The 19,255-nt window shown below is 47.2% G+C and overlaps 1 protein-coding gene across 2 annotated transcripts in view; it reads right to left on the reverse strand.

The window, feature by feature from the left end:
• LOC139563007 (coiled-coil domain-containing protein 102A-like) overlaps positions 1-19,255 on the reverse strand; it is a 67,676-nt gene that overhangs the window by 16,528 nt on the left and 31,893 nt on the right. For both annotated transcript variants that reach the window (XM_071381238.1, XM_071381237.1), the window contains exons 2-6: positions 16,939-17,677; positions 14,888-15,105; positions 13,986-14,094; positions 12,898-13,014; positions 11,937-12,146 (exon numbers count right to left, since the gene is read on the reverse strand). In XM_071381238.1, the coding sequence (XP_071237339.1) occupies positions 11,937-12,146; positions 12,898-13,014; positions 13,986-14,094; positions 14,888-15,105; positions 16,939-17,586 (1,302 nt within the window). In that variant the 5' untranslated portion in view covers positions 17,587-17,677. The remainder of the gene's footprint in view (positions 1-11,936; positions 12,147-12,897; positions 13,015-13,985; positions 14,095-14,887; positions 15,106-16,938; positions 17,678-19,255) is intronic.

Raw genomic sequence — 19,255 nt, forward strand, 5'->3', positions numbered from 1 at the left:
GTTTATTTACTTTTTTTTTTTTTTTACTGATTGTCGTTACGTTGACAATCTTGCTAATTTTTTTATGATGTTAATATTGTTAATGAATTATTCAATTTCCAAAGTACGTTTTGGCAATATGTACATTCTTGTCTCATGCTAATTAAGCAAATTGAAATGAAAATGGATTACTATTGTACAGCATGTAGAACATCACTATCTGGCCCGGGGACTGTGTGTGTGGTGATGATTTACAATACAATATCAAGGTTTTTAAAAACTTCTAAATGAACAATGTTACCACAAACCCTGATCCACAAAACTGCATTTGGTGTACTGTAGCCTAAATAATAATAAAACAATCATTGTATCTTTTTTTATCAAACTAAAAGGATCAGGCTTGTTTGTGGCAGCAGTGGTACAGTGGTAACATTAGTAGTAGATGGTGTACCTTGAGCAGGAAATCCCCGGTCATATATGACCTCATTAAGCAGATAATTGTTTGGTTGATTGATGTGAGATGTGATAGGGGTTAAGTGGAAGGGGGTCGTAAGGTCTGGATTGATACTATATACATAGAGACACACAACGACAGACAGGGGGAATGCCCTCATCAAGTGCCTAGTTTAGACAAAGGAAGAGAGGGAGGGAAACACAGGGGAATTAATTTTTTATTTTTTATTATTTCACCTTTATTTAACCAGGTAGGCCAGTTGAGAACAAGTTCTCATTTACAACTGCGACCTGGCCAAGATAAAGCAAAGCAGTGCGACACAAACACCAACACAGAGTTAAACATGGAATAAACAAACGTACAGTCAATGACACAATAGAAAAATGCTATATACAGTGTGTGCAAATGACGTGAGGAGGTAAGGCAATAAATAGGCCATAGTAGCGAAGTAATTACAATTTAGCAAATGAACAAGTAGAAATATTGGTGTGCAAAAGAGCAAAAAAGTAAATAAAAACAATATGGGGATGAGGTAGGTAGTTTGGATGGGCTATTTACAGATGGGCTGTGTACAGCTGCAGCGATCGGTTAGCTGCTCAGATAGCTGATGTTTAAAGTTAGTGAGGGAGATATAAGTCTCCAACTTCAGCGATTTTTGCTATTCGTTCCAGTCATTGGCAGCAGAGAACTGGAAGGAAAGGCGGCCAAAGGAGGTGTTGGCTTTGAGGATGACCAGTGAGATATACCTGCTGGAGCGTGTGCTACGGGTGGGTGTTGTTATCGTGACCAGTGAGCTGAGATAAGGAGCTTTACTAGGCAAAGACTTATAGATGAGATGGAGCCAGTGGGTCTGGCGATGAATATGTAGCGAGGGCCAGCCGACAAGAGCATACAGGTCGCAGTGGTGGGTGGTATATGGGGCTTTGGTGACATAACGGATGGCACTGTGATAGACTGCATCCAGTTTGCTGAGTAGAGTGCTGGAGGCTATTTTGTAAATGACATGGCCGAAGTCGAGGATCGGTAGGACGGTCAGTTTTACGAGGGTATGTTTGTCGGCGTGAGTGAAGGAGTCTTTGTTGCGAAATAGGAAGCCGATTCTAGATTTAATTTTGGATTGGAGATGTTTAATATGAGTCTGGAAGGAGAGTTTGAAGGAGAGTCTGGGTATGGATGGAGAGATGGAAAAAAGAGGGAGGAGAGTGGCACGGGAGGGGTTGCGAGCATGAATAAACAAGACAGAGGTGAAGACGAAGAACAAAAGGGGATTTTCCGAAAGAAAAAGCGACATGAAAAAGAGAAAGAACTGGAAGAAGGAAAAGATGACAGTGTGACATTCAAGAGAAGAAAAAGAGAATGCACTGAGAAATGCATGACAGCACTGCATCACATTATCTGACAAAGAACCCCTTCAGAGTTTGGAACTTTGAAGTCAGTGAGATGCAGCGGAATCAGACAGCGTTCTCTACTTGGATCGAAAGTTTCACTCAGCTGTAATGTGGGTCTGAGTGTCCTCTGTGAAGGGACTGCTTCGATAAAGAGAGGAGGGAGAGTCGCCGGGCTAAGAGCCGAGTCTACATAAAACATGAGGGAGAGACTGATGAATGATCTATGATGATGAAGATACTCACTGGAGGTGAGGTGAGAGATGGAGATTACGCACTCAAACTGATTCACAGACACACTGCTGGGAGTGTGTGTGAATGTCTGCACGCACGCACACACACACACACACACACTGGAAGAATTCTGTCCAAAAAGCACATCAAATGTAACACACAGAGGAAGAGCCACACAATGACACATGTAGGAAACACCCTTCCAGATATATTTTCCACACCAAGCTTGACAGAAACAGACATGAGCAGTAAGACACCCAGCCCCATAGCCAATCAGTAAATAAATAAAGAGAGGTAGGAGGGAGCTAGATAAAGAGCGGCGTCACGCAAGACTAGCTGTTTAAATGTTTCTCCGTGACTGGCTCCAAGACCCTGAAATGTGTCATAACATCCGCTTCACTGCACTGAAACAAAGACACACACTGCACAAAATACACTACACACTCTAGTCAAAGTGACCACACATGCTAACATTAACATGAAGACACGACGCACAAAATGACCCAACACGTAGCGAACAGCCAAGACGGAGAAAGATTAAAAAGCTATATGCACACAGACATTCTTCCCACATGATCTCTTCCACCCACACTACCGTTTCCCCTCCTCCTCTGCCATTAGCATATTTTCATACATGTATTGACACCCACACACACTGTGGTCATGCATACAGCATATGCACACACACAGATGCATAGCCAAGACAGAGATAGACAGTGCATAGGCCTACACACGCACGCATGCGCGTACACACACACACACACACGAGAAATCTGGTGTGAAAAATGCTTACACACTCTATTTTCCCCTAATAGTTTTATCAAATGTAATATAGTATTAATTTAGACCCACATACTGCACACCCACCCAATCCACACACACACACAGACACACACACACACCACACACTGGATAGTAGAATTGGGTTGATTATGAGACTGCCTGTGGGAACGGAGCCTATTGCTATGCTCCAGCACGATTGGTCAGGATTAGATCAAATCTATGGAGATGGGAGAGGGGGAGGGAGAGAGAAGAGAGTGACAGAGTGATTCATCAATGGGAAACTGGGGGCACTGGGGTGGTAATGGTTCCACAGTCAGCTAACGGCTCCATAAGCCTATCTCTACTGAGAGCCACTGAGCCAGGTGTGTGATTCACTGTGGCCCCCTAGAGGAACCAAAGAGCTGCCAGAGGGAACACCTACCCTCCAGTCTACACCTCCGCCAGACAGCCTGCTCACACAGTTCCCTGGGGTGTGTTCAGCAAGACACAACATTTTGGAACCGTCAACAATGTTTGGCAACTGAACGTGTCCTTGGGTACTGTCTATACCTGCCATTCTACAGACGGATCACACTGGGCTGGTTGAATATGGTCTTAAAGGCTAGACAGCTTAAACCAGTCTGCCCTGGACCATACCTAGCAGTCTAAAATTCAGTTTGCAGGCTGCAATATCCATAATTAAATATCTGTAATATTTTCAAGGCAAACACTTAGTCATAATATAGCTAAAGTTCTCCCTCTGCCTAGGATGTAGAGACTCCCTATAGGCGATAATAAACACACACACAGCTCCAAGTAGACCTGGCCCCGACCCGGGTTTCCCGGGGCCAGCAGAGCCCAACTGCAGTAATTGAGGGAGCAGGTGCATGGCCTTGGGGTCACCACCTGCAACTGCTGGAGTACATCTCCCCACACACCCGGCAACGGAGCAAACTCATTACCCTGGCCACTCCCCGGCCCTGCGACACCTGCCCAAGCCGCCCGCTCCTTGGCCTATCCTCACCTTCCTCTCCTGCTTCTCTCTTCAATACTGGTGCTCTTGCTCACCATCCTCAAAGTGTTTAACTTCTCTACAATACAACTGCTCTGCTCTGCTCTCTTCCACATCCATACCACTATGATTGCCCCCTTCCATATAAACACATAACGTTTTCCTCTAACCTTCATTTCACCTCTCCTTTCCCTCTTGTCCTGTTCCCCGCCTCCCTTTTTTTATAAAGATATTTTGCTGACCCTCGCCCTGTAATGTACTTCTCTCATCCTCCTCCTCCTCCTCTCCTCCCCCTCTCTCCTCATAGCTGAGAATAAATGTCAGGTTAAAAAAACAGCTCCTTGACGAGAGGAAGGAAGGTAGGTCTGTCCTGTCAGAGCACACATCAGGGCAGATGTTCCCCTTTCTCTCTCTTTTGCTCTCTCTCTCTCTCTCTCTGTCTCTCTGTCACACACACACACAGACACATTTATCTCAGTCCTCCAGCCTGAAAAGCATGTTCCCTCAAATAACCTCAGTTTCTGCATGGTATCAGTAAAATCCCTTCCTCTCTGATTCCATCTCTGCTTCTCTTGCTAACATATAGTATAGCAGTTCGTTTTGCCCTTCACACACACAGGAACACATAACACACACACACAGACAAACACCCCCCTCTACAATCTCCTGTACCTGTTCTGTGTCCCTTGTCGGACTCAGTGCCACTCCAGCTCTCTCTCTCAGTCTTAATTACGTCTCTGGGCTGCCTGGGAACTGCTGCATTAGTTACCAGGCTCATAAATAAGCCATCCAGGCAAGCAGTAATGGAAGAATTTACACTGAGCACAGGCCACATGGCCTACCTGCACCTAACAGGCCTGTTTAGGCTGAATGGACTTCAGGGGAGAGCTGCGTCACACTGACTGATGTCCACTGGTTCTGCTCTGACACACTGGAGACACACACAAAAGGTCACGCCCTGTGCGCTGTAGCATGTTCTTCCTCTCCGTCACATGCTGTGCAGCAGCATGTTCACATTCAGACGCACCTGCCATGCAAGGTTGGGCATGCTACGGATTAACAATACGCATTCATGGAGTATCAGAGGGAGGAGGAGAGAGAGGAAGGGGAGAGTGAGGCGGTGAGAGCGACGGGGATATGAAATAGAAGACTCCCTCACGGAAAGCACAGCAGGTCCAAATGGAAAAGTACTGAGACGGGAGCCCTGAATCTGAGGAACAAGACAAATCATTTCACACTAATTAATCCCAGATGTTATAACCACATGCCAGGAGAGCTCATCTACATACACACGCGCGCACGGAACGACAACAAAACAATGAATGTGGGTACAGGTACACACACACACACACACACAGACACAAACACTGCAACAAACACACGCATATTAAGCGTATCCGCCTCAATGAAACACACACATTGCAAACCCACGCAACAGACGCTGTGACGATAATGAAGCTAGCTAACTAATGTAACCTGTTAACCGGCACCAACAGTTTGAGAGAGTCAGTCCCTTATAAAAGCAGAGCAGATGAGTAGTGTGGATGGGCTCATTAATCACGTGTGATTGGTGAGCGGTTAGGTTTTATTCCTGGAGATGGGAGGGGCCTGGGGGGGGTGACATCTGCAGGGTAGAACAGGGGCAGCTGTTTCAGGAGGGGGGTATTGGCCCTATAGGCTGCAGCTGCATTGAATGTAGGGAGGGTGGAAAGGTTTGGTTGAGTTTACTTGTGTTTGAGAAAGAGAAAGAGAGAGAGAAAGACAGAGGCAGAGGGAATTGGATCAATGGAACAGAGTCAAACACGTTGTTTCCATGTGTTTGGTACCCTTCCATTGATTCCATCCCAGCCATGACAATGAGCCTGTCCTCCTATATCACCTCCCACCAGCCTCCTCTGGTTGACCTGGTGATCTCCTTCTCTCTCTCTCTCTGTCTGTTCCGTCTCCCACACTGCCGCTTCGCACCAGGAACTGTGCTTCCACATTCATCTTTAACCTAAGATTTGTTTACGCACAGATGTCTGGATCAGTATATGATGCTGAAATAGAATCCTGCTGCGCTCCATATTAAATCAAATTTCTGTACTGGCATCTGAACATGTGTCACATCGTTTACTAGGGCTTCATAATGTGGAAGAGAGTAGTGCTGGCAGAGAAATGAGAGAAATGTGTGAGTAAGTGTAAGTCCTTGTGTGTGAGAGAGAGAGAGATCGAGGTTAAACTGTACATGTCTGGTTTGTATGTAAAGTGAATGCAAGGTGAGTTCATACTGTGTGTGTGTGTGTGTGTGCGTGTGTGTGTGTGTGTGTGTGTGTGTGTGTGTGTGTGTGTGTGTGTGTGTGTGTGTGTGTGTGTGTGTGTGTGTGTGTGTGTGTGTGTGTGTGTGTGTGTGTGTGTGTGTGTGTGTGTGTGTGTGTGTGTGTGTCTGCCCTCACTGAGGGCAGGGGCTTGTCTCTACACATAGGGAGACTCATCTTATTCATCCCGCATCAAAGATGAAACCCGGTGTATAATATTCTAATATATAGCCGAGCAGTTCTCCTTGTCACCTTCAGCATATGTCTTGACTGAGTGATGTGGCGGAGAGCCGTCTGATCATCTACAGAGGCTTCATGATTAACTACCTGCAACGCAGACACACACACACGCAGGCACGCGCACGCACGCACACAGACACACATGCATAAGCATGCACACACACACTCACACACGCACAGATGGTGAGACGGTAGGGTAAGCCAGATCTCAGTGGGGATGCTGGCGATGGTCAAGGGTGTGTGCTTCTTGGCTGGGCCACAGTTGGCTAGAGGGGCGGCTCATTGTTACAGACTAGCACTAGGAAGAAGGGATTTACCTCCTAAAAAACAGCCTGGATCAAAGTCAACAACAACCAACAAACAGTCAACAACCACTTCTTCAACAAAGATAACCTACAGTACAGGGACAATTACAGTTTAAAGGACACTGTGGAGTTACTACTGCTGATAGGTTCACACACACACACATATTGATACCAAACTGCATTCACAGACAGACAGACAGACAGACAGACAGACAGACAGACAGACAGACAGACAGACAGACAGACAGACAGACAGACAGACAGACAGACAGACAGACAGACAGACAGACAGACAGACAGACAGACAGACAGACAGACAGACAGACAGACAGACAGACAGAGCGCTATCTCACATAGGGAGAGATCCCCCTGAGGCGTGGCCTTGTATGAGTCCTCTGGGATGAGAAAGAGAAGAGATGGAGGGAGCACAGGGGTAGTGTGTGTCAGACAGCTTAGACAGCACACTGATAAACCTCTGGCCTGTTCTACAGGATGTGACCGGCACTGTGGCTCTCAGCTCAGCCTCTGATTAAATACATGTATCAAACCTCTCTTTACCCCTCTCTCTGCACTGTACTTTCTTCATCAATAGGCTGCAGTTCAACTTGTCTTCAATGTGACCAATGGAACCAATACACACACACACGCATGCACACACAGGGGGAACAAACCCACAGTAGCCTACACACCAAGATGGATGACAACACACAGGCACAAACACAGTCCCATTCCCCCCCTCTCTCCTCAGGCCATCTGAATTGTACCGCGACAGAGGACATCAATCTCCTAGCTGGCCGTGAGTTGCTCAGAAAGTCTGGGCTGAGGATGGATATGATTTTGGTATCAATCACACTTTGTTCTTTGTCGGTGTCGCCACAGTGTCTTAATCGCTCTGCGTGTTTCTCTCCCCCTGTCTCGATCGATACCCTGCCTCAACAACACACAGAGAAGGACATCCATCCAGTCACACAGTCTCAATGTCTCCAGCCTGGCCTATTTGTATACTAGAGACACACACACATACATCCTATTCCATATCTGGGTTGATTTACTTGGTGCTTGGCCTCTGCTTTTCAGGTCCTCTACTCTCTACACTCTCACTTACTCCCCGTTTCCCTCTTTCTTTTTCTACCATCCTTCTTCCATCCATCTTTTTCCTCCTCCTCCCTCTCGCCACTCCACCCTGGCTGACTGAGTGTGTGAGAATGACTGGATGAGAGAGAGAGAGAGAGAGAGAGAGAGAGAGAGAGAGAGAGAGAGAGAGAGAGAGAGAGAGAGAGAGAGAGAGAGAGAGAGAGAGAGAGAGAGAGAGAGAGAGAGAGAGAGAGAATAAATCAGTGAGTGGGTGGGTGGGTGAGAGAGCGAGAGAGAGAATGAATGAGTGAGTGAGTGGGTGGGTGAGAGAGTGAGTAAATAAGTTACTAAAGGAGAGTGAGTGTTGAGTGAGAGTGCGGGAGAGAGAGAGAGTGAATGAGTGATGGCTGTGGTGCGTATGCAGGGTGCTTAAGGCCCAGTCTATAAATCTGAAGGACGGTGCTCATAACGAGCCTACACCGAGTGTTTTTATTCCTCCATAGATTACTCAAACAGGACACAGCTGGACCCAGAGATTACACCCAGACAGAGATAGATCGAGAGGGAAGAATGGCGGGAGGGAGGGACAGACGGAGGGAGAGCAACATATCCTCTATTCTCCTCTATTCTGTCCCAGGGGTGACCTGATGTGTTACCCGTGATCAGTTGCCACAGAGTGCGACGCTCTCATTCCACAGCAGCCAGCTAGAGACCATGTCTGATGAACACATGCGTCGTACGTGTCTGATGAGAGGCATATTTCCTACGTGTCCAACAACCAGGCAGAGACCTAACGACTAGAGATTATTCACAGCCGTACAGTATGTAATATAATGTGTTAGCACTGGCGGGAGGTTGTATGCCATACAGTGCACTGAGCCCTATCCAGCCTAATGCATGCATGTCATCTAGTGCACAAGGACACTACCCAGTTGGAACAGGCCACCTGCTCTTGATGGATAAAGGTGCCTAATCTCTGTGACATGGGCAGAATTTATGGACAGCACAGGATAATTGGGTCCTGTGGCAGTGTAGCACTGTGCAGGAGGGGGACAGATTTGAACGGAAGATGTCAAGGTTCCTCCATCTCCATTTGTCTGTCTGTGTGCTCCACATTCACTTTCCTTCCCACTCCTCCCTCTGTCTCCCAGTTCATGTGAGACTATTTGCAAATAAGTATCCCTCAGGGCGGAAGGCCCGATGTGTGTTAATCCTAGAGCCTAGAGGGGTAAGCGCGGTGCGCCAGCAACCGAAAGGTCTCTGGTTCGAATCCCAGAGCCGACTAAATGAAAAATCTGTTGATGTGCCATTGCTCCTGTAATTCATTTGGGATAAGCGTGTCTGCTAAATGACTCAAATGCAAATGTTAGAGGTAGGGCTGGGAATTGCCAGGGATCACATGATATTTTATCAGAATTCTGAGGTGATTTGATGTTCTGAACATACAGTATTGCTCACTGAGCATACAAAATATTAGGAACACCTGCTCTTTCCATGACATAGACTGACCAGGTGAATCCAGGTGAAAGCTATGATCCCTTATTGATGTCACCTGTTAAATCCACTTTAATCAGTGTAGATGAAGGGGAGGAGACAGGTTAAAGAAGGATGTTTAAGTCTTGAGACAATTGAGACATGGCTTGTGTATGTGTGCCATTCAGAGGGTGAATGGGCTGATAGTATGGTAGTAGGTGGCAGGCGCACCAGTTTGAGTGTGTCAAGAACCGCAACACTGCTGGGTTTTTCACACTCAACAGTTTTCCGTGTGCATCAAGAATGGTCCACCACCCAAAGGACATCCAGGCAACTTGACACAACTGCGGGACGTATTGGAGTCAACATGGGCCAGCATCACTGTTGAATGCTTTTGACACCTTGTAGTCCATGCCCTGGCGAATTGAGGCTCTTCTGAGGGCAAAAGGGGGTGCAATTCAATATTTGGAAGGTGTTCCTAAAGTTTTGTACACTGTGTATGTCTGCTGCAGAGAGACAAGAGGGCGTCGGCACACTTTTTATTTTTAAAGGTGGAGAACAAGCTATAGGATAAAAATTACCGAGTTTTGGCGCAGGTACAGCCGACTAGGTACAGCGTTAGCTAATGCTACCTAGAGTTGCTCATTTTTATATATTTTTTATTTACTTACAAATTGATAAAATACAATATTGTCCCAAAATATACTGAACTATACTGAATATAAATGCAACATGTAAAGTGTTGGTATGAACCTAGGACTAGAGGCATGGAGAGGCAGCCTTTAGTTATTATGCCCCCAGGCTCTGGAATAGCCTGCCAGAGAACCTGAGGGGGACAAAACTGTGGACATATTTAAAAGAGATATTAAAACACACGTTTTTAGCTTTGCTTTTCCTTAGGGTGCTTTTAGTCGTTCAGTTTTTATTGTTATTCTTTAGTTTTTATCCTTTTATGTTTGTTGTGTAGTTTTTTTTTTCCTTTGTTTGTTTTCTTTGAAGCACATTGCATTGCATTCCATGTCTGAAATCTGCTTTATAAATAAAGCTTGATTTGATGAGCTGAAATAAAATATCCCAGAAATGTTCCATATCCACAAAAGGATTTTCTCTTAAAGTTTGTGCACAAATTTGTTTACATCCCTGTTAGTGAGCATTTCTCCTTTGCCAAGATAATTCATCCACCTGACAGGTGTGGCATATCAATAAGCTGATAAAACAGCATGATCATTACACAGGTGCACCTTGTGCAGGGGACTATAAAAGGCCACTCTAAAATGTGCAGTTTGTCACACAACACAATGCCACAGATATCTCAAGTTTTGATGGAGCAAGCAATTTGCATGCTGACTGCAGGAATGTCCACCAGAGCTGTTGCCAGAGAAAATAATTTTCATTTCTTTACCACAAGCTGCAACGTCATTATAGAGAATTTGGCAGTACGTCCAACCGGCCTCATAACCGCAGACCACGTGTAACCACGCCAGCCCAGGATCTTCACATCCGGCTTCTTCACCTGTGGGATTGTCTGAGGGGGGAGGGGGGTTCTGAGGAGTATTTCTGTCTGAAATATAGCCCTTTTGTGGGGAAAAACTCATTCTGATTGACTGGGCCTGGCTCCCCAGGGGGTGGCTGCACCCTTGCCCAGTCATATGAAATCCATAGACTAGGGACCAATGAATTTATTTAAATTGACTGATTTCCTAACATGTAACTCAGCAAAAAATGTGGCATGTTGCGTTTATATTTTTGTTCAGTATAATATTACGATACGTAACTACACATCCCCCCTCCCCTCCATCACAAGTTACAGGGTCCTCAGGTGGAAAAGCCCCAGATGCATGACCCCAGAAGTGTAAACCCAAGGGCACAGGTATTACACAGGTATCAATGTAACATACCACATCAAATGCAGCTGACTAGACTCCACTCCGCGGTGAAGGAGGGTTCTGATGAACAACACCAAGAGAGTGAAGCTGAGGCTTTGTGGTATTCAGCTCCGGCTACATCGACTCGTCCAACGTCAATAATAATTATGTGACGCTTATCTTGTACCTATGTTTGTCCGCTGTAGTTGAGTGCCTATCTTTGATTGCTGAAATCCATACTTTTTCAATAAATGTTAATCAAATACAATCAGACTGTTTGCTCATTGCTGTTTCTGTAAGATGGCAACTCAGTGCAAATGCACGTGCCAATTGAATCTCAACAAGGAAGCAGCCTGTGGTTGAATTTGATTCACGTTTATTGAAAGTATGGGTTTCAGCAAACAAAGAAAAGGCACGCAACTAGAGGGCAAACATAGGTACAAGGTTAGCGTTTCACTATTTACATTTTATTGACATTGTGCAAATGGATGTAGCTGAATTCCACAAAGCCTGGTCCATGCTCTTCTCCCTTGGTGGGGTTCATCAGAAACTCCATTCACCATAAAGTGGAGTTCAGTCAGCTACATGAAATGGTACTTGGGTAAAAGCCTGGGGGTGTATGAAACCTCTCCTGGGTAGACCACACTAGTGAACCTCCCATATGTGCCTCAGTCAGAGGTGCACGGAGGGGGGAGTCAGAGGTGCACGGAGGGGGGAGTCAGAGGTGCACGGAGGGTGGAGTCAGAGGTGCACGGAGGGGGGAGTCAGAGGCACACGGAGGGGGGAGTCAGAGGCGCACAGAGGGGGGAGTCAGAGGCGCACGCAGGGGGGGGAGGTTCCTGCTCTCTGCCCTCACCTTGTTCCTCTCAAACAACTCAGTCTGGATGGTCTTGAGGTCAGTGTCTAGGGCACTGGCCGCCTGCCGCCGTTTACGGGCCAGCTGTTCCTCCAGGTCCTCCGTCTGCGCCCGCAGCTTTTTGTTGTCTCTCTCAAGCGCCAGCTTCTCGGTCTCCAGACGCTCCCGCCGGCCCCACTCGGCAGCATTCTCCACCTGCAGCCGCTCCATCTGAGGAGGAGTGGGGGAGGAGAGGAGGGAAAACAATGTCAAATCAGAGGGAGAGGACGAGGTCAGAGGGTAAGTTGAATCAATCAATCGCTGTGAGAGGAATATTGAGACGCCTCCCTGCAGTCAGTCAGTCAGAGCACCAGTGTTCAGGTCGTGGTAGTAAAGCCCTTTGTAAACGCTCTACAAGTGAATGGACGCTACATTAGCACTTTATCATACTCTCCTTTCCTTCAGCCTGCCAGCCACCACAGCAGAGCCATTACACATTCACAGGGTGTATTCCCACGGCTGATACCCGAGCAGCGCAGAGCGGAGAGGATGTTGCTGCTGGGGCAATGAGGAAGGATAGAGGAGGGAGAGAAAAGAGAAGAGAGGTGTGAGGCACGTGGGGCTGACAGTGGGCTGGTGTCGGGCCCCCGGGGGCCGCTGGGACAATGTGACACGCTCCTCTGAGGGGGGACAGGCGATGGGATGAGGGCTCTCTAATGAACACTTCAAAGGAGAGGACTCGTTCCACTCCACCATGAGCCACAGGCATGAAATATACTCTCCAAAAATTACAACTTAATATGTCAGTGACACACTGCCCACCCAGCCAGCTCCCACTGCCATCATGTCAACTAGTGGGTCACATGGAGTCAGAGACAAGTGTGCACTTGATTTCAATTGCTGTTGAATGGGCTGAATCACCCCCATTAAATGTAAAGGGATTTGAGATCTATAAAACGATAGAAGTGTGTTTAAGCCTCACCTCTGCTCGTAGCTCGGCCAGTTTCTTGTCCATACTAGTGCGTGCTCCCAGCTCATCCTCCAGGTCCTCCGACATACGACCCAACTCATCCTGGTGTACCTCCTTCAACATGTTCAGCTGAGAGAGAGAGAGAGAGAGAGAGAGAGAGAGAGAGAGAGAGAGAGAGAGAGAGAGAGAGAGAGAGAGAGAGAGAGAGAGAGATGGATGGATGGATGGATGGATACAGCCAGACAGCAGGAACATCTACAGGTGTTAAGCTCCTTGTTAAGAATGTGGGCATCCATGGTCTTAGCGTTAGTTCTCTCTCCTCCTATAAACTGAGCCACCTTCAAGGATGATACATTCCCATACAACATGGCGTTCTCACTCAGCTGTGCAGGCTGCAGCGGTTTCTCCCGTTAACTTCGGAGATCCCACCGTGGTCCAGGCACATATTACACACATGCCACATCTCCACATCTCCATCTCTCCTTCTCTGCACTCTCCTTCTCATCAAAACAGTCATTCCCGCTCTCACTGTTCTCATCCCTCTTATCGCTCCTCTCCATCTTCTCCTCTACCACCTCGTCTCCTCTCTGCCCTTCATGATATCCGGAGAGATTTTTCAGGCTTCACTGACTACCCTGCCAGTGAATTCATGGTTTTCCAATGACATCGACGGGCACACACACACACACACACACACACACACACACACACACACACACACACACACACACACACACACACACACACACACACACACACACACAGAGCTTGTCTGCATTGAGCACAGAGTGCCTCCTAGTGGCTGTCTCCTGTAAACACACACCCTCTCTCTGAGCCGGCGGCTCTGGCTCTTTGAAGCCGCTGTCTCAGCGGGTGTGTCTGTGTGAGGTGGATGTGTGCCAGTCTGCCAGGCTGTATTGACGTAGGTACGGACCATATTCCCAAGGCCAATATGATGACAACACTTCTAAGACCAGCAGGATGAAAGGGCTGACGTTTGATGCCTTTACCCCGTTTGAAGCATGGCCTCGGAGGGCACGTATACGTCCCCTGGATGGTTGTTGGGGGATTAGAAGGTAAAGGTGACCCTCGAATCTCACCTGTTTCATGGCTTCCTGCTTGGTCTTGTTCTGCTCCTCGTATTTGAGTTTCCATTGGTTCAGCTCTGTTTCCAGCTTTTCTATGCTCTTACTGAGTGCATGCTTATCCCTGGGGAGAGAACATAGTTGGTTAAATACTGCTCTAGCAACATAGGTGATGACTATTCAACAGAGATAGATCACAAACCTTCAGAGGACAATCTAAAACATGCACAATATTAGTTCTGAATATTTAATACAGGAAAAAAGCGGTGCCTATTCAATGTGTTTTTGAAGGAAGAGACTTGACAGAACCTGTGTCCCCAAAATACTTTGTAACCATGATGCCATCAAAACAGAGTTGGATAGATGTTATGATTTAACTAAAAGTGACAGCTGACTTCAATATTCTGGGTGAATATAAATGTCTTCTCCTGAGGTCAGCAGGGTGCCTATGGCACTGACAGAATGAATGTTCCAGAATAGCCCAACAGAAACCAGTCTTACAGACAGACGGGCTCTGCCAGATTGTTGGACCTGAAGATGCAGACCAATCACCAGCGGAAATCAGCAGCCTCCAGAGAGCTCATAAAACAGTTATGATTCTAATGGAAAAGATCATGTGGCTGATGGTAGTGTTGGCGAGAGTGGGAAGCTGCAGCGGTGCCAGAGCTGAGCTCAGGCCAATACAGGAGGCTCTGCTTGTAAATTATGAGACTGGCATCTCAGCCAACGGTGGAACAGAGGAGAGACAGAGCAGTTACTAGTCTACACTTTCTATACACTCAACATGAATGCTAATTTCCATACGAGCCATAATATATCTGAGGAAAGCACCTTCACATAATTGAATAGTCCTCAACCTCTCTAAATATTGCCCTCCTTCAGTCTCCTTTCCTCCTCCCTCGCTCCCCTCTCCTTACTCGCGTTCTTTGAGCAGGACCTTCTGTGATTCGTCGAGGCGGAGCTGGAGGGCGTTGATCTTGCCGGGGTCCTCCTCCATGGCAGCGATGTCATCCCAGAGCAGCCGGCTGCGGTCCTGACGACTCAGGGCAGAACGCAGGCTGCTGGCACTACGGGCGTCCCACGAGTCTGGACCTTCCGCCTTGGACCTCAGCACTGACTCCAACAGCTCCAGCTCCTAGGAGAATGACAGAGGATCGAGAAAGTGGAAGGGAGGGAGGGAAAGACAGAGGGTGTAAGTAAAAGGGAGAATCCGGGAGAATGACCAGAAAGAAGAGAGGAATGGGGAAGAGGGATATATGACATTTCATTCACTGTTAGTCTACACCTGTTGTTTACGAAGCATATGACAAATAAGATGTTATTTGATTAGATGAACCATGCAGTGGAGTCACCCCACTCTGAAACCCTGAAGTCAGCCATCACAGCTCCACTCCAAGCGAGAAGGCTGGAGAGCGAAGCAGACTCCGAGACTCAAATATTTACTTTTCTTAATTAAACCCCACCGGGGAGACAGGTTTTTTCCTAGCTCAACAGCGCCGGTACAGCAGCTATCATATTACCCCCTATCCCAATTTCCTGTCTGTAAAAATTTTATTCCCAGGACGTTTGACGGAGTAATCAAAAACTTTTTCAACCACATATTTTTTCTTCTCTTCCTTCTCTTCCTGTCTCTGGGAACCACACAGGGCTCCGGACCCTCTGCCAACCTCATGTTACTGAGAGAGCTGAGCACAAGAGCACAACCATCAGATTGAAGGAAAAACACAGGCGGTTACCAACGGTGGCCAGCAGGGGGACCTAGAGGCTCATGTATGAGGTGGAGGTGAGCGGGTAGCCGCTGCTCCTCTCACTCAGCCCGCCACATGTGGAAGCACTCAGCGTGTCTGTGTAAGACTGAGGGAGAGAACAATGGAGGGGCAGGAAATGGGATTGTATGTGAGCATCCCCACAATGCCCAGCTCATTTTCATGCTGCTGTTTATCCAACAGTGATTTATTATACATGGCCAGCTGCTTGCCTAGGGAGAGCTCAGTGTGTGTGTTGGCCCATGGTGAGCCACTGAGGAAGAATCTGACTGGACATTCTCCTCCAGGTTGTGTTGTATGTCTTCTCATTATTCACTTATTTTCTGTTTCCCCTTTGGCTCCAGACTGGGAAACTGAGAATGGTTATCGCCATTACCTTTCATGCCTGAAGTGGACCACCTGTTCTGTATGAGTGTGAAAGTGTGTGTCTGTCAGAGTGTTTCCATGGAAACAGCAGCCCACCCCGTGTGTGAGTTGGCTGAAGGTCAAGTCAGATTGCTAATGACATTGATCTGTATTCACTGCTGCTTGAGCTGCATACAGCTGAACACTCCTTGCCAAGATACACATTTCCTAAAAACAGAAACCTCATCTTGTCCAACTCTCAACAACGCGTTCTAAATAGGACTTGAATACACATTATGATCCCAGGTAGAATGCTACCCTACTGTAAACCTGATGAGCCAGCTCAGGGAGTCTATTTTGACCTGTGTCTAATTGACAAAGGACATCTGAGGACACCAACAGCTACAATGCCTTCCAATCATGCAAGATGCCTGGCTTTTCTGTGACAGGAAGCTTGTTTTATTTCGTGTGTCTAACAGGGAATTTCCCATCCCTCCAAAATGTCTGAGAATATGAGGCTCACAGAGAGGGGACTGGGCTCCAATGATGCAGTACCCAAGCTGTGCCCCTTGGGTAGAAGATAGGGTGGTGCAGGGGGGATTCTATTTGAACAACAAAGCTACACTTCAGCAGAGCTCCCACTGAGGCACAATGCTGAAGGTTAAGCTCTGAGACATATCTGCTGCTGGCTCTTTATTAACAAGATGAAACGCTGGCCCAAATAAGTGACTGGTGCTATATCTTCTACCAAGAACTCCGACCAACTTTTCCCCTGGCTCAGATCTGTGCTGGGTTATAGAGTACTGTAGTGTGTCTCTGACATTGTTTGGTTCTAAAGTGTGTGACCATTCTCCCACCTTTTGTCTGTCAGGTTTCTCTGTGTCCACATCTCTCACTGGTTCCTGTTCTGGTGACCCGGGCCCCTCGCCCACCCTGTCCTGCTTGCTGTCCACAAGGGGCTGTGAGGAGGAGGAGGGTGGGGTGGAGGAGGAGGGTGGTGCTGAGGGGGCATGGGAGGGTGAGGCCTGGTCAGCATGGAGACGCAGTGCTTCCTGTCTGAGTGTCTCGTTCTCGGAGGCCAGTTCCTGGCGCTCCCGACGTGCGCCCATCAGCTCCTTGGTCAGGGTGTCCAGCCTCTGGCGGAGCTGCCGCACCTCGTCCCGTGCCCGGTTCCTCTCGGAGCGCACCTTGCTCCACTTCTCCCTCCAGTTGGCCGTGCAGTCCGACCACCAGCGCATGGTCTTCTCCATCTGGGCAGCTCGCGCCCTGGCCTCCTCCAGCTCCCTCAGACGTAGCTCCTCACGGCTCTCCCAGTCCCCAGACTCACCCAGGCCAGGGGAGAGCAGCAGGGGAGGGCTAGAGCTGGGGGTGCCCCCCGTGGGGCTGGGCGTGTGGGTCAGGCTATCAGGAGAGCGGACCCTGTCCGGCCCCAGGCCCAGGCCACAAAGCAGGCCCGCCCCGGACTTAGCGGCCTCGGCCATGTGGGGGCTAGGGGTGTGGTTCATCACAGAGCCGATGATGATCCAGGAAAAAGCAGGAAACACGAGCGATGCTGTGCACTCAGGAGTGCATGGTCGCGTTTACTCAGTTGGCTACCTGCAGATTCAAACACAAAACAGAGACACTGGTTAGTTGGACAGTACTAGGGCTGTTGCAGTGACCATATTACCACCACACCTGCGGTCACGAGTCATGAAAGCAGTCAAATTCCACATGACCGTTTAGTCACGGTAATTAGGCTTCTCCAAGCTCTGATGCTGCTGGTCATTAGTAGCCTACAAAACTTGCTAACTGCCTGGTACTCAGCAGTCTATTGTCCCTCTAATCACTCTGACATCAATGCAAATGTTTTCGAAAATCTAATCAAACACTTCATGAGAGCCCATGAGCTCATGTTGCGCAAAAATGTCTATAGGCTATGCAATTGCGTAAAAAAATAGAGTGATGGCCACTAATAAAAAGAGGAGGATCCTATTGGCTTTCTATAGGCTAGGTCTACTATATTTATTTCTCAACTTTGCTAATATTAAGCACAATGCTTATATTTACAACAGGACAATAGCCTACCTGGTTGGCATGAAAATAAACCACGGGGAAAATCGTCCTCCATTCGCTATTTAAGTGCATAGATGACAAGCATTTTTTACCGCTGCCCGTTTCAATACAGGTGCATGATAATGGTCCATTCTAAATCATAACAAATGTCACACATATATTATTTAGAATATGTGAAAACAAGATTAACTCAAGAATAGTCTGATGGGTGACAATATTAGCCTATCACTTGTGAATTCTATATTATCACTTGTGAATGATGCCCAGCATAAGAAACAATGCCTTTTTTTTCTTTACTTGTTCGAATCCTTGCCCATAGGCCTATATATTTTAATAAGGTTTGTATCACAACTAAAGTGAGCAAATAATAAAAGCATTACATGCATAATTGCATTTGTGGTCACTTTTGATAATGGTGTGTTCTGCTAATGGAACATTCACACTTATATTCTACTACCATGTGCGCATTGCTGCGCTTATAATGTGAAGAAATAGCCTAATAGTTTATCAACATTTTAAGCTAAATGTTCTGATCTGTTGCATCAGCCACATTGCATAAAAGGGTTTGTATTAATTTGGGATCTATCGCATCCCACAACTGTCCCAAACTATGATTGGAATATTTATTTATTGCACAGAAAAGAATACTTCAACTTTTGTACTATGGGGGATAGTAGATTGACATAGGCTAGTGCTTTTGCTGTTTGTTAGGCCTACTCATCTTGTTGGCTGATGAAAAAATATCTTCAATATGCACCTCGGAATTGGATAAGGAAGTGCGCAGTTGCATCCCCGATGTGTCTGTCTTAACTTGTAGCCTGTGAGAAAGACCCAATCATGTGACCGAGAGCCGTGTGAGGGAGAGAAGCTATGGATTGCGCATCACACACAGGGAGAAGGGCACAACGCAGGACTGCGAGCCGCAAAAGGCATGGATTTTTTAGGGTGCATTACGGCCACAAAGGGGATGCCGCCTTGAAATTTGAGGCATTATTAAGTGCTTGTCAAATTGTGAATGAGAGACTATTGGAGTGTGTACAGCCTGCGCAACAAAAAAAACATAGCAGAGCTCATGCCTTTCAAGCTACATTTTTTCCCAGATCATCATTAGAGTCTCAT

This window comes from Salvelinus alpinus, chromosome 33 (assembly GCF_045679555.1).
Source record: "Salvelinus alpinus chromosome 33, SLU_Salpinus.1, whole genome shotgun sequence".
In the NCBI taxonomy this organism is placed as follows: domain Eukaryota; kingdom Metazoa; phylum Chordata; class Actinopteri; order Salmoniformes; family Salmonidae; genus Salvelinus; species Salvelinus alpinus.